General features: G+C 43.7%; 2 protein-coding genes across 2 annotated transcripts in view; one reads left to right on the top strand and one right to left on the bottom strand.

Moving 5' to 3' along the window:
* The window catches only part of MAEL (maelstrom spermatogenic transposon silencer), a 121457-nt gene that overhangs the window by 6363 nt on the left and 91072 nt on the right, over positions 1 to 24022 (top strand). The window contains exons 2-3 of the mRNA XM_089911720.1: positions 6132 to 6293; positions 9199 to 23040. The gene's annotated coding sequence lies outside the window, so the exon portion shown is untranslated. The remainder of the gene's footprint in view (positions 1 to 6131; positions 6294 to 9198; positions 23041 to 24022) is intronic.
* The window catches only part of ILDR2 (immunoglobulin like domain containing receptor 2), a 57954-nt gene that overhangs the window by 19846 nt on the left and 14086 nt on the right, over positions 1 to 24022 (bottom strand). Inside the window, 3 exon segments of the mRNA XM_089911735.1 lie at positions 7898 to 8074; positions 9197 to 9343; positions 12074 to 12130. Of these exon segments, the coding sequence (XP_089767861.1) occupies positions 7898 to 8074; positions 9197 to 9343; positions 12074 to 12130 (381 nt within the window).

The following is a 24022-nucleotide window of genomic DNA, read 5'->3' as shown; positions in this document are numbered from 1 at the left end:
TTAGTCATTTGTTAACCTCTGCTTCCTACCTCCTGACCTCTTATAGCTCTACTTAAAGCTCATCTTCTCAAAGTTTGGGGGAGTACACTCACACTACAAAAAGACCACTCTCTAGACTAGGGCCGCAGATCACTCTACAGTCTGAGGTTCATACCTTCACCTGGTGGAAGCACATGTAGCTTTAAAACAGATACCCAAACGTCAGGGACCTTGACACAGGTGGCCTAAAAGCCTCTAGTTGCTTGGGAGATTGTGCAAAAATTCCGTAACTAGGTAATGCATAAGAGCTAATATTAGATTATAGGCTTTATACATATTAGTACAAAATAAAATGCAAAATACATGGATTACTATTATGGTTCCATTATTATTTCTTTAGCATTTTCCTCTTAGGAAAGGGATTACCATATTTTTGACATGATTAATTCAACCTGCTGCTATGTGGTTACAGGCAGGTGTTATTTTCGGGGCTTAATAAAAAACAAAACTAAAGCATGAGAGATAATACCATCTCCTACATTCCCATCACTCATATTGTCAGAGGCAAAGGCTGTTGAAGCCCCATGTCACTTATCAGTCGAGTCCAATACCAGCCCCAAGGGTGATCAGACACGGGCAGGTCCAATCTTCACAGATAAGAGAAAGAGAAAACAAGAAAGAGTGAAAGGAATGGGATGGGGACAGAACAATAAGGGTAATAGACAACACTTAATTGGGCACTGAAATGTGCTAGGTACTGTGCGAAGTGCTCTACATGGACATTGATTCCTCACAGCTACGTAAGGAAGTTAACTGTTAGTAGCCACATTTCATGGTTGAGGACACTTTGGTTCAGAGAGGTTTTATAACTTGCTCAGGAATAAGTGGTAGTTCTGGGACCGGAACCATGTAGTCTGACTGAAGCCCAACCATACTGGGCATCTTGCCTCTCTGGAGTCTAGGAGCAGAGACAGTATGGAGAGATAGGAGAGGAAGACAAAAAGGAAGAGCCCAGAGTAGAAAATGCTCTTAGGTGTGCCATAGGCAGTGTCATCTGAGGCACAGTCCTACCTTACAGCCCATCAGGACTGTACAGTGGGATGGAAGCAAATGACCCACCTCCAATATTCTCTGTTCCCAGAGTAGGGCAAATACCATAAAGAAACCATACGACTGCATGCACCTCTGGAGAAAATCCTGCTTTCTGTACTCTGGTCATGTTACCCTGGCTGTGGACAGAGCCCCCCACACAAGCATGTACGTGGAAGATTAAAATATCTTCCACAGACTCTAATCACAGCCCTGGCATTGAAGACTGGGAAGACGCCCACACATCCATTTGCAGGTGCACTGGTTTTCTATATGAGAACAGGATGGGCAGTCCACATTCAGCTCCAATTGTGGAATTACTTAAAAAAAATTAATGAATCTCAGCACACGCTTTTTAGTACACCTTCTCCCGGAGGTTAGATCCATGATCCGTATGCAGAAGCAATTATTAGCAGAAATGATTTTATTTATCAAGCTACACACTCTTCCATCTCTGCAGAGGTGTTTACATAGTACAGACAGTTCACTTAAAATGCAGTTATCCCACGGAACTGCTATGTCTGTTCTGAGGCAGTTACGTCTGATGGATGAAACACAGGGCTGGGAAATGGGGAACTGGGCAACTTGTAGGCATGCCGCTGGATTTACTGAGGGACCTCAAATAAGTGGTGACCTATCCAGGACTCAGTTTTCATGTCTGTAAGATACAGCTAATACTTTTCACCTTTTAAATAATCTCATAGCGAAAAGACAAATATATAAACCAAAAAGAAAAAGAAAAAAGAAAGGAGACAACAAAGACCAAATCAGTGGCGCACTTTGAGTTCTCTGTAATTATTAGGGGCAGCTCAGATGACACCTCATCCAAAAGGCTTTCTTTTTCTCTAGCTAGAAAAGTTCTCTCCCTTCTCTCTCTATCCCACTCCTAACTTACAAATCATTTACTTTGAACTTTCATCATGGCCCTTAATATATTCTCATTGGTTTCAAATGATTTGTATAAATGTCTAATCTTCCCAAAGATTCTTGAGGGAAAAGACTGCTTATCATTCTAGCTCAGTGTTAAAGCCCAGGATGGTGCTCTATACATAGTATGCACTTAAATGTTTGCTTGAGCTGAATCGGTGCCAGCCTGGGGCTGGGGGTAGGGTTAATGCTTTCTTTAGAAACAGTATTTTCGGTAGTTTCCCTGTCTAGATTGTAAACTTCCTGAGGTCAAGGACCAATTCTCTCTGTTTATCTCTGCATCCTGAGCACCTAGCGTAGAACCTGACACATTGCAGACACTCAAAACACATGTGTTTGTATGAATGAATGAATGAATGAATGAACATCAGGAATAAAAACTATATTACAAAGAATTACAAAGTAAGGCAGAAAAGGCCATGTGATGGGTTTGTTGGAGAATTTTCACCAGGAAGGGGAAGGCTTGAATGGTAGCTTGAGGGAGCAGCAAGGTTTAGGTAAGTTTTGTTGTTTTATTGATGATTATTTTTTAGTAAAGAAAATGAGCATGTTTATAGGCATTAGGGAAGGGTCTACTCTACCTGCAGCTGTGGCTTTATCTAGGTGTTCTTAATACGTGAAGCACCGTATGGCAAACATTCAGTAATACTGAGATAAAGGGGGGAAGAGTATTGCTATAGGAAACAATGTACCAACTGTCCCCTGGCAATGAGAGATGGCTGCCATCCTGAGCAACAGCTGGAAACTGCTCCCTTAACTGCAACTTGGACCAGCGCTTAGATTGCTTTCTGTGTCATTATAACAAATTGCACTCCTCATTATGAGACAGATTTGATCATGTATGCATACGTTATCATGCCCCTGCAAAGTTACAGTAACTATTCACAGCCTCAAATGACAATGGCAGCCTCGCCTTTCAGTACTGGCATTGTAAAGAGACGCCACTGTACTAGATACTTTCAGCTTTGATTTCTAAGTCACACCAGCTCATGACTTCAGAAATCTTAATCCCTCTACTTTGTCAAAAAGGACAGAGGCAGAGTACTGATGTTTAGACTTTAGAGGCATCATCCGTTTGGTTTCAGTAGCTAAAAAAGCTAGGCACTTCTCCCTTTAAGAGGCGTTGGTTTTCCTTTTTTAATTGAAAGCTGTATATTCGATGGGTGGCACACTATAACTAATTCTCTCATCGTGGTAGAACCTGGCTCTGTGTCACGTATATGCTCAGGAGCACAGAAAGCCTTTCTTGATCCCTCCAAGCAGAAGAGACTTTTCCTTCTCTGAGCTGGCATCAGAGAACAGGCTTATCATATGCTCCTTTCCACTTTTCACTCATTTGATTTCCGTTCACAAGCCCCCAGAAACCACTCTGCTGGACCATAAACTCCTTGAGAGAAAATTTGTACGCATTCATTAAATTTTTCTTGATTTGAAAACAAATAGAATGGTGTCGAGCCGATTTTTATCTGTAATTTGTCTGAAGATCAGAGAACTCTCTGATGTGCGGTGATATTTTAATAAGAAATGTACTACATTATTGGCCAAAGACCAGCATTTTTTGGAAAATGACTTTTTTCCTGGTGATATTTCAGTTTAGGGTCGATGGATGATTAATTTCTCTTTTGAAGTTCAGTCTGGTCCAAGTCCTTTGGTTGGTGTGGATTTTCATACTTCAGCTCCTCTAAGTTATTAGCCTTGCCAACTTTGATTTTTACTGGAGAGGGACTATTGGGATATTCATTTTGATGCCAAACTATAATTTCAAAAATTCTTATTGTTAAAAGATTTGAGTTGATACTTCTGACCCAATTAAGGCTCAACTATTTTTCAGCTAATTTCCCCTTTAAAGACAAATCCAATTTGTAAAACTTGCAAAAGAAGTCTGTAAGGCAGATATCCATGGATATAGCCTTGTTCTTCCTGTCCTATCTTAATAAGCTAAGGAAGGCTGTTTATGGATAATGGAACAGCTGCCAGATTCCACCCCCAGGATGACAGCAGCTCAGTTGTGGGAGAAGTGATGCTTAAAATTTGCATATTCTCTGTATACATACAGTAGGCATATATATAGACACACATCCTTATTAGTTTGAAAAATGACATTTCAGAACCCTACTTGCCTATTCAATTCTTTTGCAAGAAGGATGAGTGGAGACCAGGTAGATGTGAAAATAAAATGGATTCAAGCAAGGGAAAAGATAATTGCATTAATCAAGGTGGGAGATGATGGTGGCAATGACTAGGATAGTTGAGTAGAGATGGACCAATTCAAGGTTATTTTGAGGTCCAATCTGAAGGACTTGGTGACCAGTTGGATGAGAGAAGTGAGGGAGAGGAAGAGATAAGGATCAAGCCCCTGCTTCTGGTTTGGGCTACTAAGTAGATAACGGTGCCATCCACCGAAAATAAGAAATGTAGGAGTTGGTTTGAGGTTGAGAAACAGCAGATTAATTCCATTTCCTAGATAGATGTTGAGCTGGAAAGGCCTGTAGTACATTAAGGTGGGTATGTTCAGAAGGCAGGTGGATATATGGGACTGAGGAACAGGAGAGAGGATGGAGATAAAGACTGGCAGTCATCAGCATATAGATGATGACTGACGCCATGGACTAGATATGATTTCCCAGAGAGAGGACCTTGCACAAACAGGAGCACCAGCATCTGGGGGATGTGCAGAGAAAGAACAGCCAGGATATAGTGAAAACGGTAGGAAAAACTCCAAAGCACAGTGTTGAGGAGGGCAAAGAAATATGAGTGCGTTGTCAGGGGTGGCAAGTGCTTTTGAGAAGTCAGGGGGGCAAGCTTTGAGAAGCATCCATTCGAGTTAGCAATAAGGCGATCTTGGCAAGCGCTGGTCTTTGGAGTGGTGAAAGCAATAGCAAGACAGAAGTTCGCTGAGGAGAGGAAATGGAGACATTAAAGATTCAAAACTCTATCAAGGAGCTTGGCTGTGAAGAGGATAACGTGGATAGGGAAGTAGCATCAGAGGACTATAGGGTTTTTGCAAATTGTTGTATTTCAATGGGAGAGATCCGAGTGTGTTCTGAACGCTGATAGGAAGGAAAGGCTAAAGACGTGAGGTGGGAATGGGGTGGGGTATGGAGATTCAGCAAAGAGAGAACCTTGACAAAGCTGAAGGGGATGGCTCCAGAGCAGGACAGGAGGAGACAGTCATCTTTTTTTGTAACACAGGTAACAAACACACATAGCAGGTAGCCGCTATGAAGAATGGGAGAAGGAATCAGGGTGCCTCTTAACCTCTTGCCCATTCAGTAACTAACTGGCTATACTATACGTAGCTCATCAAAGATGCCTTTTCAACTACACAGTGTTCAAAAGAGTATTGTGTACAAATGTAATCTGAAAAATTACTGTTGCTAGATGATTACCCTAAAATTGAAGTAGCATAAAAATAAAAAATAGGCTAAATTTACATCTTTATAAATCAGCATTTCTTAACACTTCTGACATTCTTTAAAGGACAATCTACATGGAAGAGTGGCTTAAGCCACTTTTCTTAAAGGAGAAATAGCCAAACGCCATCAGTAATTCTGGCCACGGTACCATGAGTACAGAAATGTGCCCAGTGAGTGTCATGAAGAACTCACTCCTGACTCAACGAGCCAGAAAATGATAACATGAGCCGGACTAGCTTGGCCGGCACTGGTTGTGCATTCTCCCCTTTTCCCCTGCTGACAGAATCCTGACTTTGTTCATTTCCAAGGTGAATAGGTGTTGCGGCCTAAGAGATGAGTCTTGGTTGGTCCAAGCCAATCTGGTTTAGGAATGGAGACAGGACACAATTCTGGCCAATAAAATGACATGGAGAAGTCTGCTGGAAGGGGAAGAGGCTTCTGGAAAAGTTTTCCTCACTCTTGAGAAAAGGAGCACAAGGAAGGAGCATAACTTTTCCATCTCTGAATGCATTTAGCATCTGGGACGGTGGCAGTCATTATGGAGTCTGGAGGGGAGCCAGCCCGGGAGGACAGAGGATGCACTCGGGATGCCAGAACAGAAGACGGGAAGAACTAGGTCCTACAGTGATGCCACCTGAACTGTTCCATTAACCAACCCCAGAACCACCTTACCTTGGAATTTCCTGCTATGTGAAATAATTTTTTTTTCTATTTTTTAAGCCACTTCTAATTGCAGTTCGTTAGTATGGCAGGATGGAGCCCAAATGACTGAACTGCATGTGCAAAAGCAGGAACTGGAAACGGGCTGAAGACAGGAGAGAAGAAGTATTTGCCATTCTATGAATAAGAGTCATTTTATTATGAGAATCCATTCAATAAAAAGTAAGAGGGAAAGGGTTCTGATGGGAGGGAAGGAGACAGAAGATTGGGGGGGGGGAAAGGCAAGCTGCAAACAGAGCATGAGACAAGTCCTATTAATGCCTCCTTTGCCCACTCTATCTTTTGGGGAAATGGACTGTATTGTATTTATCTCTCTAATACCCTGTGTGTCCTTGATCATTAACTTTTACTTCTCAGTCTGTGACTCATTCCCAGTCTCAGACATCAGAATCCTGCTAATAGTTCCTGAGAGAGAAAAAACACAAATACCAATTACTCACTGAGGATATCCACTCCTTCCAGGGTGGAGCATTGACAGTTCATTAAATGGACTAGACATTCTTCCCTGCTCCCCACTGAAGGCTGTCCAGATACCTCCAGGGGAGAAATGTCTGCTTCATCAACCCTAGTGGCTCATTCACACCTACGGATTTAAAAATCACCTCCTAAACATACTACATACAGAGTCCTAACCTTTACTACTCTGTAGTCCTGTTCAGATGCCTCCAGGAAGGCTACATTTTAATGTCTCTATACTCCTCTACCCCTGCCTATAACCTCGAATTCATCATGCCCTCAATGGGGCTAATCTTCTTCCAAATAAACTCTCCTTACCAGTTATCTCATTTCTGTCTAGGATATGCACCACTAGACAACTGGGCTCATTTTGAAGCCTCCGAACATCTAACTGCTTGCTCTTTCAAAGCATCTCTCAGATTCGTCCACTCATTTCAACACCCATTGTCTCCATCATAATCCAGACACTCACATGTCCCACTTCAATCACACCTCAGCTCAAGGTCTCTGATTCTACTCTCTCCTACTTACCACTTGCTTTGTCAACATGTCACCTCTCCACTCAGGAACCTGCCTGCAGTGGATCTCATTTGCTATGGCACCAAGCCCCAGCTCTTCTGGGAGGGGTTTCAAGGCCCTCCCTAATCTGGCTCCACCATATTCTTCCATTGTCTTGCAGTCAGACAGACAAGCTAGACACTGTCAAATACACACACTGTGTTCTTTTAGCTCTGGGCTTCCACCATGCTGGCCTGTGTGTCTCTGCTTTCCTAATCCTTCTCATTCCTCTAGGCCCATCTCTAATCTCCCCTCTTCCCTGAAGACTTTGTAACCATCCCAGCTCTTTCTCCTTTGAACTGCCAGTACCATACGCTTTAGCATCTAACTGTCCCACTAAAGGTCCATTTTCTTTCCCTGGCTGGGCCACACTGCTTGTTAGACAAACCTTGTCCTACACGTCTGAGTGTTCCTCACAGTACCTGGTAGAGTCCTGAGCACTAGGTAGGGAAGAGATAACTATTTATTAATTGAATGATCAACATGCAAGGGGTACACCTTGCCTCTTTTTCTTATGATTTTAGTTATTGAGGAGCCTGGGAAGAAAGCAAGGGGCAGCTATGTCCTGCAGCCCTTGGAAAGCCTGGCATGCATTCCAGGAGATATCTGACACAGCTGGCAGGCTCCCGTTTCCAGAATGGAGATAATCATTGTCCAAAGAAGTGTCACTGAACAGATGGTTCTCAGCAGCAAGGAACCAGAGTGGAAGCCAGACAGGAGCATGGGGCAGGGCAGTCGGGAACTAGATTTACCACTGTGGCTTCCTCCAGTGGAGTCACTTGGTGCCAGGGGAGGTGGATGCGGCTTGTCCATCAGCACGCCAGATGCGGGGGCTCCTCCCAAGGGGACAGAGGGGATGGAGTAAGGGCCGGGGACACCGGAGACAGAGGGAGGGTACCCGGCCTTTGCTGCTTTCCCTGCTTCATACACTGTGGAGGGAGATGAAGAGCAAGAGAGATTACATCATCCCACCCTCCACAACCCTCACACCAAAAATTCCTGAGGGTGTGCTTAAGGGAGCTCCTGGATATATGCGCGGGCGTGTGTGCGTGCGTGTGTGTGTGTGTGTGTGTGTGTGTGTGTGTGTGTTCTACTAGTCCTGAATTGATTCATCGGAACCCCTCTCCCCCACTCTCTTGGACTCCTCCAGCGATGACATAAGGAATTACAGTGTTTAGTAGTACCTGGCAACTGAGTAATTAAGCAGTGCTAGGAGCTGTCACAGCAGCCTCCCCTGTGACAGCAGCAGCCCACTCTTAACCATGTTGCTGTAGGCTGCCTCAGCCCCTCTGGAGGAGGCCTAGCACTGGGCTGCCCAGAGCTGCTTCCAGGAGGCTCCCAACCTCTTCTAGAGAGGCAAAGCCAGCTATGCGCTGACACACGGCCCCGCTCTGTGAGCTCAAAAGCAGAGCAAACAATCTGACTCCTCGCGTGGAAACTGCTGTGTTCCTAAGGATATGAAAGATATACATTGTGTCTCTCTCCTTCAAGATGTTTATGGCAGGGTGCCAAACTTACTGCCTATATGGGCTTGGCCAGGGAGGTAAAACTGTGAGTCCCCAAAGGAGGACTAGTTCCTTTGTGGACCATTTTGTCCTAGGAGTAAATACAACTCATCTGTGTCTGGATGGGACCCAAAGGCTGTGGTTTGCACACGCTGTTGGTAAAAAGGAGGAGTTCTCTGCACGCACGAGGCATGATCAGAGAAGGTTTTCTCTAGTTTGGATGCCCGAGGAGAGGGCAAAAGCCTTACCCCGCAACCTCACCATCCTGAACCTGCCCTTCCTTTCAGCAATAGTGTCAGTGAGGATTCCAAATGCAGGGGTGATAGGTGTAAATCAGAAGCATGGAGAGGTGCCTGTAGGTGAGAAGGCAAACAAGAATGGTCATCTCGGGAAGCTGGGGCCTCCCAGCAGAGGAGAGTTTGGAACGATCGCTTTTGGGGTGGAAGGAGAGGCGGTGGAGAAGGCGCTCAGGGCACATAGCTGTCTGATGGCAAGGTGACATTTCTTTTGATCACTCTACATCTCCACACTCATCGCTCTACTCACAGGCCTGCGGGCAGCAGCAGGAATCTGGGCAACATGGGCAGCGGATGTAGCAACAGCAGCTGTGAGGACAGCACTGGCACCAGCAGATCCCCACCAGGACGAAGAAGAGGAAGACTCCCAGGGTCACCAGGCCAACAAACACCCACTCTGGAAGGACGCACAGAGAAACCCACACTCGAGGCGGCCCCCCGCCAGGACAGGCCCCCTCTCACCAGTGCCTCCCTGTGAGATGAGTGGGAGGGACCTGGGGGAAGACAGTGTCTCGTAGCAGGGCACAGAGCCCCCAGACTAAGGAGGAACTCTGAGAGTGAGAAACGCAGACCCTCCCAGGGCTGGGGCGTGGACAGCAAGGAAGGTTACCGGGGTCATACTGAGCACACATAATGACCAGTACAAAGTGATGGGGGAGGCTCAGGGCCCCTTCCTGGAAAAAGGGCTTACCTTACCAACTGTAGTGTCAGAACACCTATGGGACAAGAGCAGAGATTCCTGGCTAGGTAGAGGGGAACTTTGCTTCCTGAGCTATTAAATGGTGGGTTCTGTGAATTCGTATGTTTTGTAGCCAAGTTAATCTTGTCCCTAAAAGTGTTAAGTCCTGAGAAAAAGTTCTCTATGTCTAGATGGTCTAAATCAGAACATATTTAGGTGGTCCATGTCCCTTGTGTATTCATGTTTTCCCTACTGAATGCCTCTTAACATCTTTCTTGCACTCAGCATCAGTGCTGAGATCAAAACCCTTTGCTAAAGAAAACTAGAGACATAGGCTCCGAAGAGAAGATCCTGTCCCTGTTCCCCAAGAACGGTTTGATCACACTCCAGCTGACCGTGCTACACAGCCAGCATGACCACGGACTAAAGTGGCTCAGGACTGGGATGACTGGGAAGGCTCTCACGTGTATATCTGACCATGTTTGTTACCGTCTGCTATTTTCACTGCTCTGCCAGTGAAATTCATTCATTAATTCATTTGCCCATCCAAGAGATTAAGAGAAAGGAAACCAATCCATCTGGCTTAGATAAAAATGACTGTGGCCCTGGAGTGACCTGATGTCATGCTTTTGGGACTTGGCTATAGGATCCAATGTCCCACTGTGGGGGGGCCTGGGAAGGACTGGAATGAGCCATGATTTCCTTTCAAAGCAAAAGATTAAAGCAATTCATTTTGATTGAAAACCATCTACCAAAAATCCCTTTGCAATCAACTTCAAGTACACATTGTTTTGTTTGAATTTTAGTTATTAAATATTCCTGCAGTGAAATGGAACATTCCGTTGGAGCTTGCGAATGTGCTATTTTGGTTATATAAAGGGTTTTGTGATAATGATAAAGTTATTTGACCTTTGTCTAGAACATAATTTCCTCAGGGAGGAAACAAACAGCTTACGTTTCCTGAATGGTCCTCCTCACTCACCCATCAGAAATACATTCAAAATAACCAGGTCACCCTCTATTCAGGAAGTGAGAAGGCCTTGTACCCAGCTAGAATGTTCTGGAGAACATTCTTGCTGAGGACAGTAGATAGATGAGGGCTTTGGCCTGTGCCTTAGCACTAACATAATAACACAATGCGGCCTGAGATAGATATGGGCCCTGAGGATTAGATGAGATGTGTGGTATGGTGGCTACAACTTGGGTCAGGCAGTCAAGGATAAAAGACTGGCAGGTTACCTTGGAGAAACAAAGAATGTTATCCATGAAAGGATTCTTGGAGTCAAAAGGGAGAGAAATTCGGGAGACCAGGACCAGATATGAAAAATACAGTAACTTTTCCTTGGGACTGTGGGATATAACATCTAGTATGAAGCAATGCAGTGTTAACAGTGTTTTTTTTGTGATGAGCAAATGCGTACAAATTGATGGAACTCTGGATAAGGCAGATCACAAAGAAATATCTATTTGCGTCCTTGGGATCGACATCGGTGAAAAGAACGTCTGTATTTGGGTTGGCCAGCTCATGGGAAAGGATCAGGAGAATTCACGGAAGAATAATTAGTGAAGCTCAACTGTGAAGACTCTGCATGCTCCTTAAAACCTGAATCAAGTCAAAACCAATCGCCAGGATTATCTTGTTTCTCTCTTTTGCTCTCAGTTATTAAGCAGCTCTTAACCCTTTGGCAGAAGCTCTCCAAAGCAAGGCTGAATCATATCCTTTCCTCTTCCCTGCCTTTGGTTATGTCCTCTCCCATAGTTCATTCTTGTTTCTCTCTAATCCTCCTTCCACGATGGGCTATAGTGCAGCATCAAACTGATGTTGGCTTGTCTAGCTGGTATGTCCAACAGAAGCTACATAAAAAGACAGAGGTGTACATTCGGGGCAGGTGTCCTTGAGATAGGGTCCATGGACCCCAGGGACTTAGGGGGCCAAGAAGCCCCTGAAATTGTATACAAAGCAATGTAGATCTCTAAATGTGTACTTTTCAAGGGAGGAGGGGTGCATAGCTTTCATGAGGTTTGAAAAAATGTTTTGATAAAGTTATAGAAGGCAATTGAGAGTGACATGGTTGCACACTAATGAATGGGTAAACATAAAGCTTAGGGAGTAAGGAGCAGATTAATAACCACTCCGTCAAGGATACTTCCAGCTATCTGGGTGCAGCTGAGATACTGAGATTGCGAAAAGGCCTGCATACCTGACACTGAAGGACTGGGTCCCCATCTCAGCCTATTTTTAATTACCATTATTCTTTTAGGGCCTAGTAACAGAAGAAATACAATTTGAAGGCTCTTCCAATGGGCTTAATTTCATCCTGGAGAATACCACAGACATATATAGACAAATGTACAAATAAATTAAAGGAGCAATTAGTAACTAATGCAGAAGCAAGACAGATGGAGGGATAGCAAATTAAGCAAATACAGAGTTAAATGACTGAATACCTGGCATAATCTCCACAGCAAAACTGGGCAAGAGATCAGCAAGCAGCCCTGTCCTGCCTAAAAGAAGTGGAAGGAAAAGAAGAAGTAAAGAGGTTACTCCAAAGGAAAAACACAGCCTGAAGCCTAGCTCCAGTTAGCACCATCCCTACATGGGGCCGTTGATCCATGCTGTCTGTGTCCTGAGATGCACGTCACCAAGGCTGGGCTCAGTCAAGAGAATGACCTTCTCCATCAATCTTTGGCAGCCATCTAAGAACTCTGCACCTAAACCAGGCAGAAGCAGAAGCAGAAATTTCTCTCCAACTATTATAGAAGGAGGAAATCTCTGCTTCAAATATGAAAAAACCTGCTTGAGCAGACTGACATATACCATCTCCATTCATTTATACATCCTACTCCACGTATATTATTGGAAAGTCAAACCCGTCTGTATCCAAACGTTCAACCTACATTTTCGTACATCCATACACAGTCCCATGTCCATATAAAAACAAAAGTACATATTTGGTTTTAACTCAGAATTATCTCCCTACATGATTCTATTTATAGCCTAAAGATATTTCAATGATTAAAGTTTTCAAAGGCAAGGAAATGATAAAGCTAGATCAGTTATACACTCTTCGACACTCCTTCTGGCTTCAGAAATACTCTGTACATATGTGTATGGTATGGCTTTTCCATATGGCACCCACAGCTGGCATGGTATGGACCCAAGTGCCTTCTGCGTGATATGGCACAGAAGCTTAAGGGCTGGTGTCAGAACAGGTGCCCCTCGGGGCTCTGAGAAGCAAAGAGCTGTGCAGGAAACAACACACTGGAAGAGGTTGGGGAGGAGGTTAGTCCTTTTAAAAACTAGCCTGGTTTATATAGAAAGAAGTGCTGAATGCTTCCACCACGTTCTCATATCCACATAAATATAAAGGCTGTAATAGGACTTCTGCCCTATACCAGGTTCTCTCTATCACAGTGCAGCCTTGCTAAGAAACAAGTTGCACTAGGAAACAACTAGCAAACTCGCTTCCTTTGAGGCTTGTGATGGCAAAAGGTCACTATGGTTCCTAAGCCTGCAACTGAATCTTACTTCACTTATGGGCATGACATATGCTTCTAGCACAGCTCTGTCCAGTAGAAATATAATGTGAGCGACCAGTAATTTTAGCTTTTCTAGTAATCACATTAGTTTTTTTTTAAAAAAGATGAAATTACCTTCATAATATTTTTACTTGTACCAATGTAGCCAAAATATTAATACTTCAAAGGCTCTGTAGCCACACATCACCATTAGAAAACACACGTCTAGGGGTCTGGTCTCTTTGGTTCATTAGAAAACAACTTTTCCTGTTGAAGTTTGTTGAGGTGCATTAGAGAAAAAGTTACCCATGTGTGTGGTTTATATTTTGAGTCTAAAGGTCATAGTTGGTCACTGATCCTCTCCTCTATCAAATCACCCCATAGAAAAGCAGCTCTGACAAAAGTCAAAGAAAAAAAAGTTCTTCCAAGGCGCTAGGAGAGGATGCTGCAGCAGGGGCGAGGTTTTAGGGAGTCAGGTAAAAGGGCTCTTTGCTCACTTTATTTTTCTTGGCTCTCCTCAACTATACAAGGCCAGTGTGGTAAAATGTGTCCCAGTCATGTCTCCTGCATGGGTCATGGTCCCACATTTGAAAAGTTAATCAGTACCAGAGTACATTCCAAGGAAAAGAAAGCATGGAGTGGGCCACTAGGTTAACTCTGTTTTATTTTTTATTTAGTTATTTTTTTGGCCACGCCATGCAGCATGTGGGATCTTAGTTTCCCAACCAGGGATCAAACCCATGCCCCCTGCAGTAGAAGCTCGTAGTCTTAACCACTGGACCGCCAGGGAAGTCCTGAAGTTAGCTCTGTTTTAGGTTTTGGCAAGAAGGGTTTCCTTCTTTCTGTCTTCCATCTTGTGCAGCTGACACGGTAAGAGTGGTTTGGTGCTTGCAAGGTCTCTTGGAAAGTCAAGTGGGAGCCAAGTAGGTCATTGGAAAAGGGCATCTTGAAGGAGAGATGGGCTAGCCTTTGGCCTAAGCCAACATGAAAGGCTAGGAGGTTCCCCAAGGCTCACACGTGGTCTAGTCCATTTCCCTAGGATAGGCGACCAGACAGGGATTTGGGGCCAAAGTCCAAGCAAGTGATTAAGAGCATGCATTGGTCTCACATGGAATGTTCTCTGTACAAATATCTCTTGGAAGTTCAACAAGGCAATAGACAGGTGGTCAAGGATTTGGGATCTTGGACATCTCTTAAAGGCATAATTAGTATTAATTACAGCCAACAGCCAATGATCAAGAAGTCAATATTAAAAAAAAAAGTCAATATACTGTGCTTTTAGCAAAGCAGTTATCAGATGCTTACTTAATGGTGTTTTTTTTAATATGGACAGATTAGTACTTCTAAATATATCTTACTGTATATAGTAAAATGAGAAGCTTTTATTGTGTTTACTCTCTAGTTGTCAAGCCTACCACTGTTTTAAACATCCCTATATGTGCTGTAGCCCAAATCATTAATTACATTCATAACAGGAATGTTACTGATGATATAAGCTATCGATTTGCATACAATTTCTCACAGGAAATTAGCTATGTGATAATAATTAATTATTAAAAAAATCCATACATTCAAGGAGGATATGGTACTCACACATATTATATAGAGCATATTCTATTGGAGTAAGCAGTAGACTGGCTGGGAGTCAGGGTACTGAAGGCAGCTTTGACATTAGTTTACTTGGTGACCACTATGGACAGATTACTTCCTCTTTCTAGGACCCAATTTTCTCATGAGTCAAATGAAGCGGTTGAATGAAGAGATCCATAAATAGGGAGACCATACATCTTGGTTTGTCTGGGACAGTCCTGGTTTATGCCTGTTGTCCTGGTGTAATTATTAATAGCACCCCTTTTAATTCCAAAGGGCTCTAATTTGGACAATTATTTAGATGGTCACCCATCCATAACATTTTCAGTTCTCAAATCTGATACTCAGTGATCAGAGTTGCAAACTCAATTCCATATATTTATACGGACCAGTAGATAATACAAACAAGGGCAGCTGGTCAAATGTAATACAACTGGGAGCAGCTGGGCGTGTGGCAAATGGCATACTGTGTCTGTAGGGGCTGCTTCTACGCACCTCTAGCCAATTGTTGCCTCACAGAAAAGTGTCTTCAGGGTTGCAAATCTTCCTATTTTTCAAGATTAGCCAGACCCCAGATTTTTATGTGAAATATCCTGATTTTCAGATGTTGGCAACTGATTCATAGATTTTAAAAAATCACTGGACAAGCCATACAAAATATGTTTTGGGACTGTATAGAACCCAGAGGTCATGTGCTTGCAACCACTGCGGGGTATATATACACAGATATAATTATGATGGATAAAACACAAAAGCTGGATTTCCCCACCTGCTGTTTAGAACAACACCATGATGGTGTTCTGACACTACTTCTGCACACAGAATGTTAGTGAATATAAGCTCTAGGCACCTGTGTTCAAATTAAAATCTGAAAGCAACAGTATGACACACCAAATTGTTAGCCCTTATTTCTGGGGCACTGGAATGGGCATCATGGAAGAACAATGAAGGGGCTTTCATTTTTTTAGATTTTTTTTACACGTGTAATTGAAAGTTAAAATAAGAAACATGGACAGGAGATTCACAAAGCTCGTCACTCCAACAGAAAGACATACATCAAGCTTCTCATTCTCCCTGAAGCAACGGCCAATAGCTGACACTTCAGAAGATGGGGAAGCCTTCCCATAATGCACCCGTGTAGTGTTAGCCCCAGGGTGGTGTGGGTGACAGACTTTGGCAGTAAAGTGGGTAAAATTAAATGTCTTCAGAATTCAGAACATAGTAGGAGTTTGGGGATAGCAGATTATACCACTATGTTATGTCAACAGTAGAGAGGGAGAGAGAGAGCAAAGTTCTCTGGCTTTTATACCATGACCTATATTTTCCTGGAGCTAAAGGCATTTTAAAAAGTGAATTTATGCTGGAATCCTATATTTCTAAAAGTCATTTTGCTTCCAGCTTCTTGCTTAACAATTCCTAAAAAATGCTGTTGCCACTTAGAAATGCTCTAACTTTTCTTCCTATTCTACTCTATTCTGTCACATCCAATGAAGGTCTGATGTTAGACAGTCCAAACAATTGCAGTAAATACATTCCAGATTTCAGCAGCACTTTACCAACACTTGTGAATCACTGTCATTCTTCCAGGATTCAGTTAGAGTGGCAATTACAAGTCACTTTAATGTCTAAGAAAAGGATGGAAAACAGACCCAGCAAATAGAAAGCCAAATTTACTCTTTTCAAACCCCAGCTCAAACTATGAGTAGAAAGTACAGTTTTCACGTAAGCACTTCAAAGAGTTTTCCCCAAACCTTGCAGAATCCATTACTTTTAAGAAATTTCCACATGAATAGACCAAATGAGTCAGGCATACTACTAGTTTGTACACGCACACATGCAAGTGTCAGTATCATTCCATACGGTCACAAACATCATAGCCCAAAACATTCATGTATTTTGGGTTGAATGACGAGGGCAGAAACAATCACTTTGATAAAACAACTTACAGATTTTACCTATATAATTCCCTGTTTCAGCTGTTTTCTGCCACTGACACCTTGAAGTTATCCCCAACTGAACTCTCAGTACATATTCCTGAGAACAAGTTCACTTCTGGAATGTCTCCAATTCATTCATTCAACAAAGAAATGTATATTGTGCCTGGTGGACACGCAGAGAAGAACAAGACTTGATCCCTGTGCTTGAAAGCCTCAGGCTCGCCCACGCAGCTTGTCCAGCAGTGTGAGGCTAAGAATTCGGCTTTACTTCTCTGCTTCTGGGTCACATGACTTACCAAGGTCAAAGGACTTTCTTCCTGCCAAATCCCCTGTTTTCATTAGCTTTTTTTTTTTTTTTTTTTTTTTTGCATTTTTGACATCAGGTTCCCCCAGTCATGAAGTCTTCCCCCAGAGACACAGTCCTTGCCTGGTTTCCCACTCCTCTCCTACCCATGGCATTATCTTCACATATTTCACAACAAACCATGTCCCAGTGACATTTCCCCAAGGTTCTGATACCCTTTTCTTGGCCGGTCAGGCCCTCAATGCAGGATGTACTTACCTTCTTTACTAAGATAACCAGCTAATGAACTTCTCAATCTTCTGCTTCATTCAAATTCTTACCACACACAGTCTATGTTCCGACAGAGCCATGTAAGAATACTGCCGTGAGAGGCTGCATCCTCCTCCATGGTCCCGGTTTCATGAGAGCACTTGTCTCTCAGCTGCCGTGATTCCTTTACATGTGCCTCCGCTAGCAGGATGGAAACCCCGCTGCCTCCCCAACAGCGTGGCATGAGGAGGTACCTCACCCATCAGGACCTTAAACTTTTCCCAGTAGTAAATCCCCATTGTTTTCTACGCTGGGCTTCTGATTTACTGCTCATGTTAGTGCCTTTTATCCAGCTCAAATGGACTCTTAATGAGCATATGAAGGAACCATTCATTCATTCAGCACTATTCTATGTAATGGAGAACGTTTAGCACCCCTGGACTCAGGGCTCAATGCCAGGAGCATCCTCTACTCACTGGAATATCCCCAAATGCCATCTTGCCATCTCAGGGGATTGAAGCACTGCCTCATTCCACCCCCACAAGCTGAAAGCCACGAGGCTAGGGTATTTTCAAGGCGGCCATTACAGAGAGATACAATATGCGCCCCAAATTGGTTTTTGTCTCTAGTCTTAAAACTTAAATCCAAGCTCTGATCATTAGTCCAAGTTCTAGATGTAGGACAAACTTGTTTTCAGATCCTAGGTCGGCTACTCAATTATTTGATGACAAAAGACACATTATTTAATGCATTGGACCTTATGAAAAGAAGGGAAAACAATACTTCCTTTGTCCTTGTGATGTCAACACTGCTGACAGCACAGTTATCTCCATTCATTTCTTTGAAACGTACTAACTTGGAGTCCTTTTCAGTTTTGCCAATATATCATACAAATGAACCTTCTGTTCGGGATGATCTAGAATGTTTTTCTTCCCCAGCTTCTTGAGGTTCCCTTCTTTTCCCTTCTGCTTAATGGACATCTGGGCTTCATCCCACTTCCAGGCTTTCCTAAGATGCCCTGGATCCATTTTCAGGGATGTACTGTATCCACCTGTGACCTCTCAGGTCCTAACCCTTTAAAAGGTTTCTCTCCTAAATCTTTGAGGAGAGCAGATGTTTTTCTCTGGCCCTTTTAAGTGTAAAGTTGTTTCTATGGCTGTTTGGAATCCCCCAAATTGGAAATTTCCCAAGGGCACACACATCCCTGTTTTTATTCTATATTCCCATGGCAACCATGCATTCAATAAATAAAGATTATGATTATCCATCACAAATGTGGATATAGCCTCCCTTTCTTTTATATGTAAACTATGTATTTAAGCATTTCATGTGTATTTTTTTCTTTGTCCCTTTCGTTTTAGCTCACTTTAAATTATAGTGAATAATTCTCACAGTGAATTCTCTCCACAAAATGAGTAGTATCAGACCATCTACAATTAACTGTTAATAAATGCTTCAGGCTTTTCGGCAGTGATTATAAGCTTGGCCTAAAGCACTGACTTCTATTCACACAGAATTCTAAAATCAGATTGTATTGCCAGAAAGGATCTCGGAGGTCATCTAATCCATAACCCACTCCATGTTTTCAGGAACCTGAGGCTCAGAGAGCATAAGAATCTTACCCAAAGTCACATAGCTGACTAATAAACCAGGAGTAGAACCTGGGTCTACTCACCCCCATCCCTATCTTTTTTCCCCAGTATCTCACTCCCCCTCAAGCCTTGCTTATTCTTAATTTAGAAATGTTAGACATGTGCAGCATTTCTAATCTCCTAGTATCTGCAGTGAGCAACACAGAAATTTGTGTTTGTGGCATTACTGCTCTACTTACATAATTAAAGTATAATGTCTGGATATAGGAGTGTTGGAGGTGGTTAACAATTTCAGCACCTTTTAAAGCTGTGACCAGAAAATGATTACTGAATACATCATAACACAGTATGAGCTAATTAAAAGGCATTCACCATGCTGCTATAAACTAATAAACAATAATAAAAATGATTGCAAAGCACTCTGCCTTTGCAAAGTGCTACAGTGATCCAACCCCCTAGCCCTCAAGAGTGAGTAGATGCAAAGTGTTATTAGTAATATAACGTGCTCAACTTGGCCTGAGATGAAATGACTAAGACAGTTAGATTTGATTCCAAAATGATATGGAGCAGGGTGGGATTTAATGGAGGGAGGAAATTGAGTTTCTTGGTGCCCAGTGTGATTTCCTGAGCTCCCTGTGCTCCAACCATCAGACCTGCACAGACACTTCAGATGCAAAGATATCAAGAACGGCTAGTTTCCTTAACCCAAAAAGCCCAGGTGGTCCACGGCAGACACGGAGGGGCACACAGCTTGGTAGGTCTCGGGTTGTCAGAGTTCCTGCCCTTTCCTCCGTGGCCAGCCCCCTCTCGGTGTGAGGGGCGTGAGCATGGAGCATTTCCCAGAGCAAATTCTGAGGCACTGCACCGTGTGAACTCAAACCTGCACACTTGAATAGCGGCAGCTGGCTTTGGAGAAAAATGCCATGGCTGTCTCCTGACCGGCTTTCAAGGGCTGCCATTCTTTCTTTCCAGGGCTGAGCCGATTTTCGGCGACACCCGCTCTCCCGCGGGCCTCCAGGGCCTCCCCTCGGCGGGGCCCGTCCCCTCCCTCCCGCGCACCGGCTTCGCATTTTTGCCGCCTCCCGGCTCTGTCGACTACAATGCGGCCGGCGGGCTGACCCAGCTGCTCCAGCTCCCGCCTGGGTAACCACGGCAACCGCGGGCTTCAGGAATGCTCACTAATTGAAGGCCGAGTTTCCTCCCACAGTGATGAGCAACAAGTGAAGCAAAAATAGTGAGGCGGGATAAAGGCTTCGAGGGAGCGGGGGAGGGAGGGGAGAGCAGTCGCAGAGCGGGACTGGGTGGCTGGGGGGTGAGGGGAGGGCAAACGGCGCCTTCAGCACCTCGTTTGTTCTCTTCACAACCCAGGGCAGTGAAGAACCTTAAAGGACACCGTTTACCCGTCAGAAATCTCAGCACACGTTATTCAGTGAACAACTGTTACTGCAAACCACCACCTCTTTGCTGGGCCCCTTTGCTTCTAGTAAATGAATGGAGATGTGCGCATCCCTAGGTCCCCATAATTAGAATGCCAGCTGACACCCAGGGTGCAGCAGGTGAAGGTGAGCTGAAACTAATTTGATCCCAGCTCCTCTGGATCTTCTGTTCTCTTCAATCAAAAGGAGAACTTTCCAGGTGATCATCTCTAAAGATGGGGTGACCATCATACCAGTATGCCTGTTGTCTTGACATAAATTAGTAAAAGTCTCCCCTTTTCACTCTCAAGAGTATTCTAATTTGGACAATAAATGATAAGGTCACACTATCAAAAGTCTTTCCAGGCCCATCTAGATCCTAATCCAAGTCTTAGGTGCTCCCCAAACCCTTCCAGACTTCATCAAATGGCCTCTGTGACCTAATCCTTGTATTTAGGTTAGGTAGTAAACACCCTGTAATTAACTGAGAAACGGGGGCTTCCAACAGCTACCAAAACATAGCAACCAAAAGTCGGCATGCTGGGACAGAACACCCTGAAACCCACTAGCGGGAAGATTCCCACAGGGCTGATTAGGGTCACCACTCGCAAGGCACTGCACAGATGTCACTGAGAAAACATGAATCTATTAGTAATAGGATTGCCAATTAACAGATGGCTCATTAAAGCCTCTGCCCATGGAATGGGCTAAAAGAAAATCAGCTCTCTAGGAGGAGTCCCGGAACACAGAATTCCCTGAAGAGGGTTCCCTCAAATTAGGGATGACATCCTGGCAATGAGATGTGGGGTATAGGAAACGGTAGGAGAAGGGAACTGACATTTACTGAGTTCGTATTCTGTGTTATTTAATCCTCATACTAGGTCTTCCATGTGACTTTCATTTTCCCTCCCCCATTTTTACGGATGAGGAAACCGAGACTCGTCAACATTGACTTACTGAAGGTTATATTGATGCACTGAGTCCACAGATATCTGACCCCAAAGCCCGTGCTCTTCACAGTGGATCTTATCCAGTAACCAGATTGACCTTTGGTCAAGATCAGCGTTTTGCAACCTTGGCACTATTCACATTTGGGGCCAGATAATCCTTTGTTGGGGGTAGGAGGGCCGCCCTGTGCGTTGTAGAATATTCAACAGCCTCCTTGGTCTCTATCCACTAGATGCCATGGTACCCCACAAGACGGGACAACCACAATGTTTCCAGACATTGCCAAGTATCGTCTGGGTGGGGGTCCAAAGAGGCCCCTCTTGAGAATCAGTAGCCTAGATATTTCATATGAAATATAGTTTTAATCTTTTCTTGTATTGTTCTCTCATTGCTTCAGAAATATAATGCTTATCTTTACCAAAAGACAGTAATTTTCATAGGGACAAAACAGTGCCATTTTAAAATTTTGTATCCTCACTGTGCTAGGGACATAGTATGCAAAAGAGACTGGTTAAAAGTTAAATCATAATTCAAATGCAAATCACGCTTGAAGCAAAACTGACTCTGTCGCATGGTGCCTATCAAAGAGCAAGGTTGTGATTATGCCGATTATGCCGATTATGCCGTGGAGAGGTCTGAAGGCCAGAAGAGGCTTCCTGCGAAGGGTAAAAGGCATGATCCCTAGTCTTTGGAACAACCCCAAACCCCACTCCACTGCTCAGATGGTAGAAAGTTCATTTTTGGCAGCCATTAACCAGAATCAGAGGCTAGTTGATGCCTGGTTGACTTTTCTGCCTCCACCTTCTCCTCCACCCCTTCAACAGTTTTCTGGTTCTACTCAAAACCAAAACCCACAGAGGCATCTAGGTAAGCTCAGGGCAGAGTAGGCCAGCTGGGAGAAAAGCCAGCGGGGCTGAGGCCTAAAAAGCTCCCTCCCATTATAAGTTTTGTGCCCCCCCCTTTCATGGGAGGCAGTGCAGTTATCTCAGGTCTTCAGGAAATCCGAAGATAGATAGGGTAGGTCCATCCTGCTAGAGGAATCAACTCCCCTTGACGTCTTTCATGTGAAGCCAAGACATCTGAAGTATAATCAAGTCTGCAAAGGAAAATGTGGGCACAGCCCAAATTGAAAGATATTCCAAAGGAGTAACCCCCAGATTTATGGCTAGAGTGTGACTCGGTAATTAATTCCTTCTCTCCCTTTTGCCAGGAGTCAACTTCTCTTTCTTCTCCTCCAATTCTTTCCCCCTCTTCCTCTGTTTGTAAATCTTTGAGAGAAACAGCAGCAGCCACTCTCAGAGATCAAAGTTTGAGCAGGCAACAAAGACCTCCGAGGAGGAGGCTGTTGCCATGGGAACTCTCTGAGCTGAAGCCCTTTTAATCGGCAAATCTCCTGGTTAGCAGCACAGGCTAGGGCTGGTAAAGAGGAAGAGAAGGGGAGTCTTGGCAACAAGTAGCCTTTCTGAACAGCCAGAACTCCACCTGGGGGTGGAGGTAGGACAGGATTCAAATGGAGGCAGCACTGACACGGGGGTGAGTGCCTGAGTATTTCTGCACAGCCATAGAAACAGACTTCCATCAAAAATCCCTAAAGCCCATCACAAATGCCGAGATGTCCCCTCCCAAGAATTCCCTGATTTCTTATTATGTTCTTAATGGCTTTTTAATACTAATGGGCAGAAAGGTTGATTTTAGACCAGAATAACACTTTCAGGTGCAGTATTGTGAATAATGTGATTTTTCAAAAAAAAATTAATGCATGCCTGTTTCTCCACCTCTTGTCTGGGTAATATATGTTTACTTCTGGATTAGTCACAGGAGGAAATGGAAGGAAAAATAGAAGCACGACAGGAAAACAAAGGTAATTCTGTGGCATTACCTTCACATTCTGTGGCATTATTCTTCACAGGGAATAATCAATCCCAACTTAGCGCCTACTCACAAGGACCTGCTGGGAACAAGCCTATTTCTGGCCTCCTGAAATAGCATGGCATTTGGCCTAAAAAGAAGCAGAAATTGATGAATTCCACAAAATATTAACACTGTGTGTTTTTGCCTGCCTGGCATTCTTTTCTTCTTCATTTGGAAACAAATGTCCAACTTCTCTTTAGGAAGCTGGTCCTTAACCCTTTTGCCTTCAATTCATATGGTTCATTTGGGGCTGGTGGTACCCTACATGCCACCCCGCAACAACAGGACGTTTGCTGACACTGTGGAGAGAGGCAGTTTATCCTCCTGAGAGCAAAGGTGTTAAAGACCTGCTAGGGGCCAGGTTTGCAGACAGCCTGCCCAAGAATGCAGCTAACACAGAGGAGATAGAGATTCTTTAAAACATAATCTGAACACTGGGACTCAGCCATGCTTGAAGCTAGGAATACCCTTGGACTTATTGGTTACCTGAGCCAAAAAGGTCCCCTAAGCCAGTTTGAGAATCTATCCCTTGCAATTAAAAGAGTTCTGAAGAACACAATAGTTAGCTCTGATGGTGAGAGTTTGAAGAGAGATTTTCTTCTTTTTCCGTTTTGTTTGAAATTTTTATAATAAACATACCATTTTTTCTAAAACAGAAACAATATGAAAACAAAACAGGACAGCAGTATTTGGGGCATCACCCTATACAGAGAATTAGTTCTGCAATCTGTGGATCTTTTAGATAAAGGCAAAATTATAGAAAGAATGCTAAAGCCATCTTGCTTATCCTAATATTTTGGACAAGAGAACCTGTTCCATGTTGAAAGCTCATCAGAGAGAGAGTCTCTATAATCTCCTTCAACCAACCATAATTTCCAAAAATTGTAATTTACCGTTAGGAAAGTCTTTAATTCTGAACACTCTCGGCTCAT

Source organism: Delphinapterus leucas, chromosome 1 (assembly GCF_059928025.1).
Source record: "Delphinapterus leucas isolate spDelLeu-1000000601 "Yukka" chromosome 1, BTC_Dleu_Yukka2, whole genome shotgun sequence".
In the NCBI taxonomy this organism is placed as follows: Eukaryota; Metazoa; Chordata; class Mammalia; order Artiodactyla; family Monodontidae; genus Delphinapterus; species Delphinapterus leucas.
This window is presented reverse-complemented; position numbering and strand designations above follow the sequence as displayed.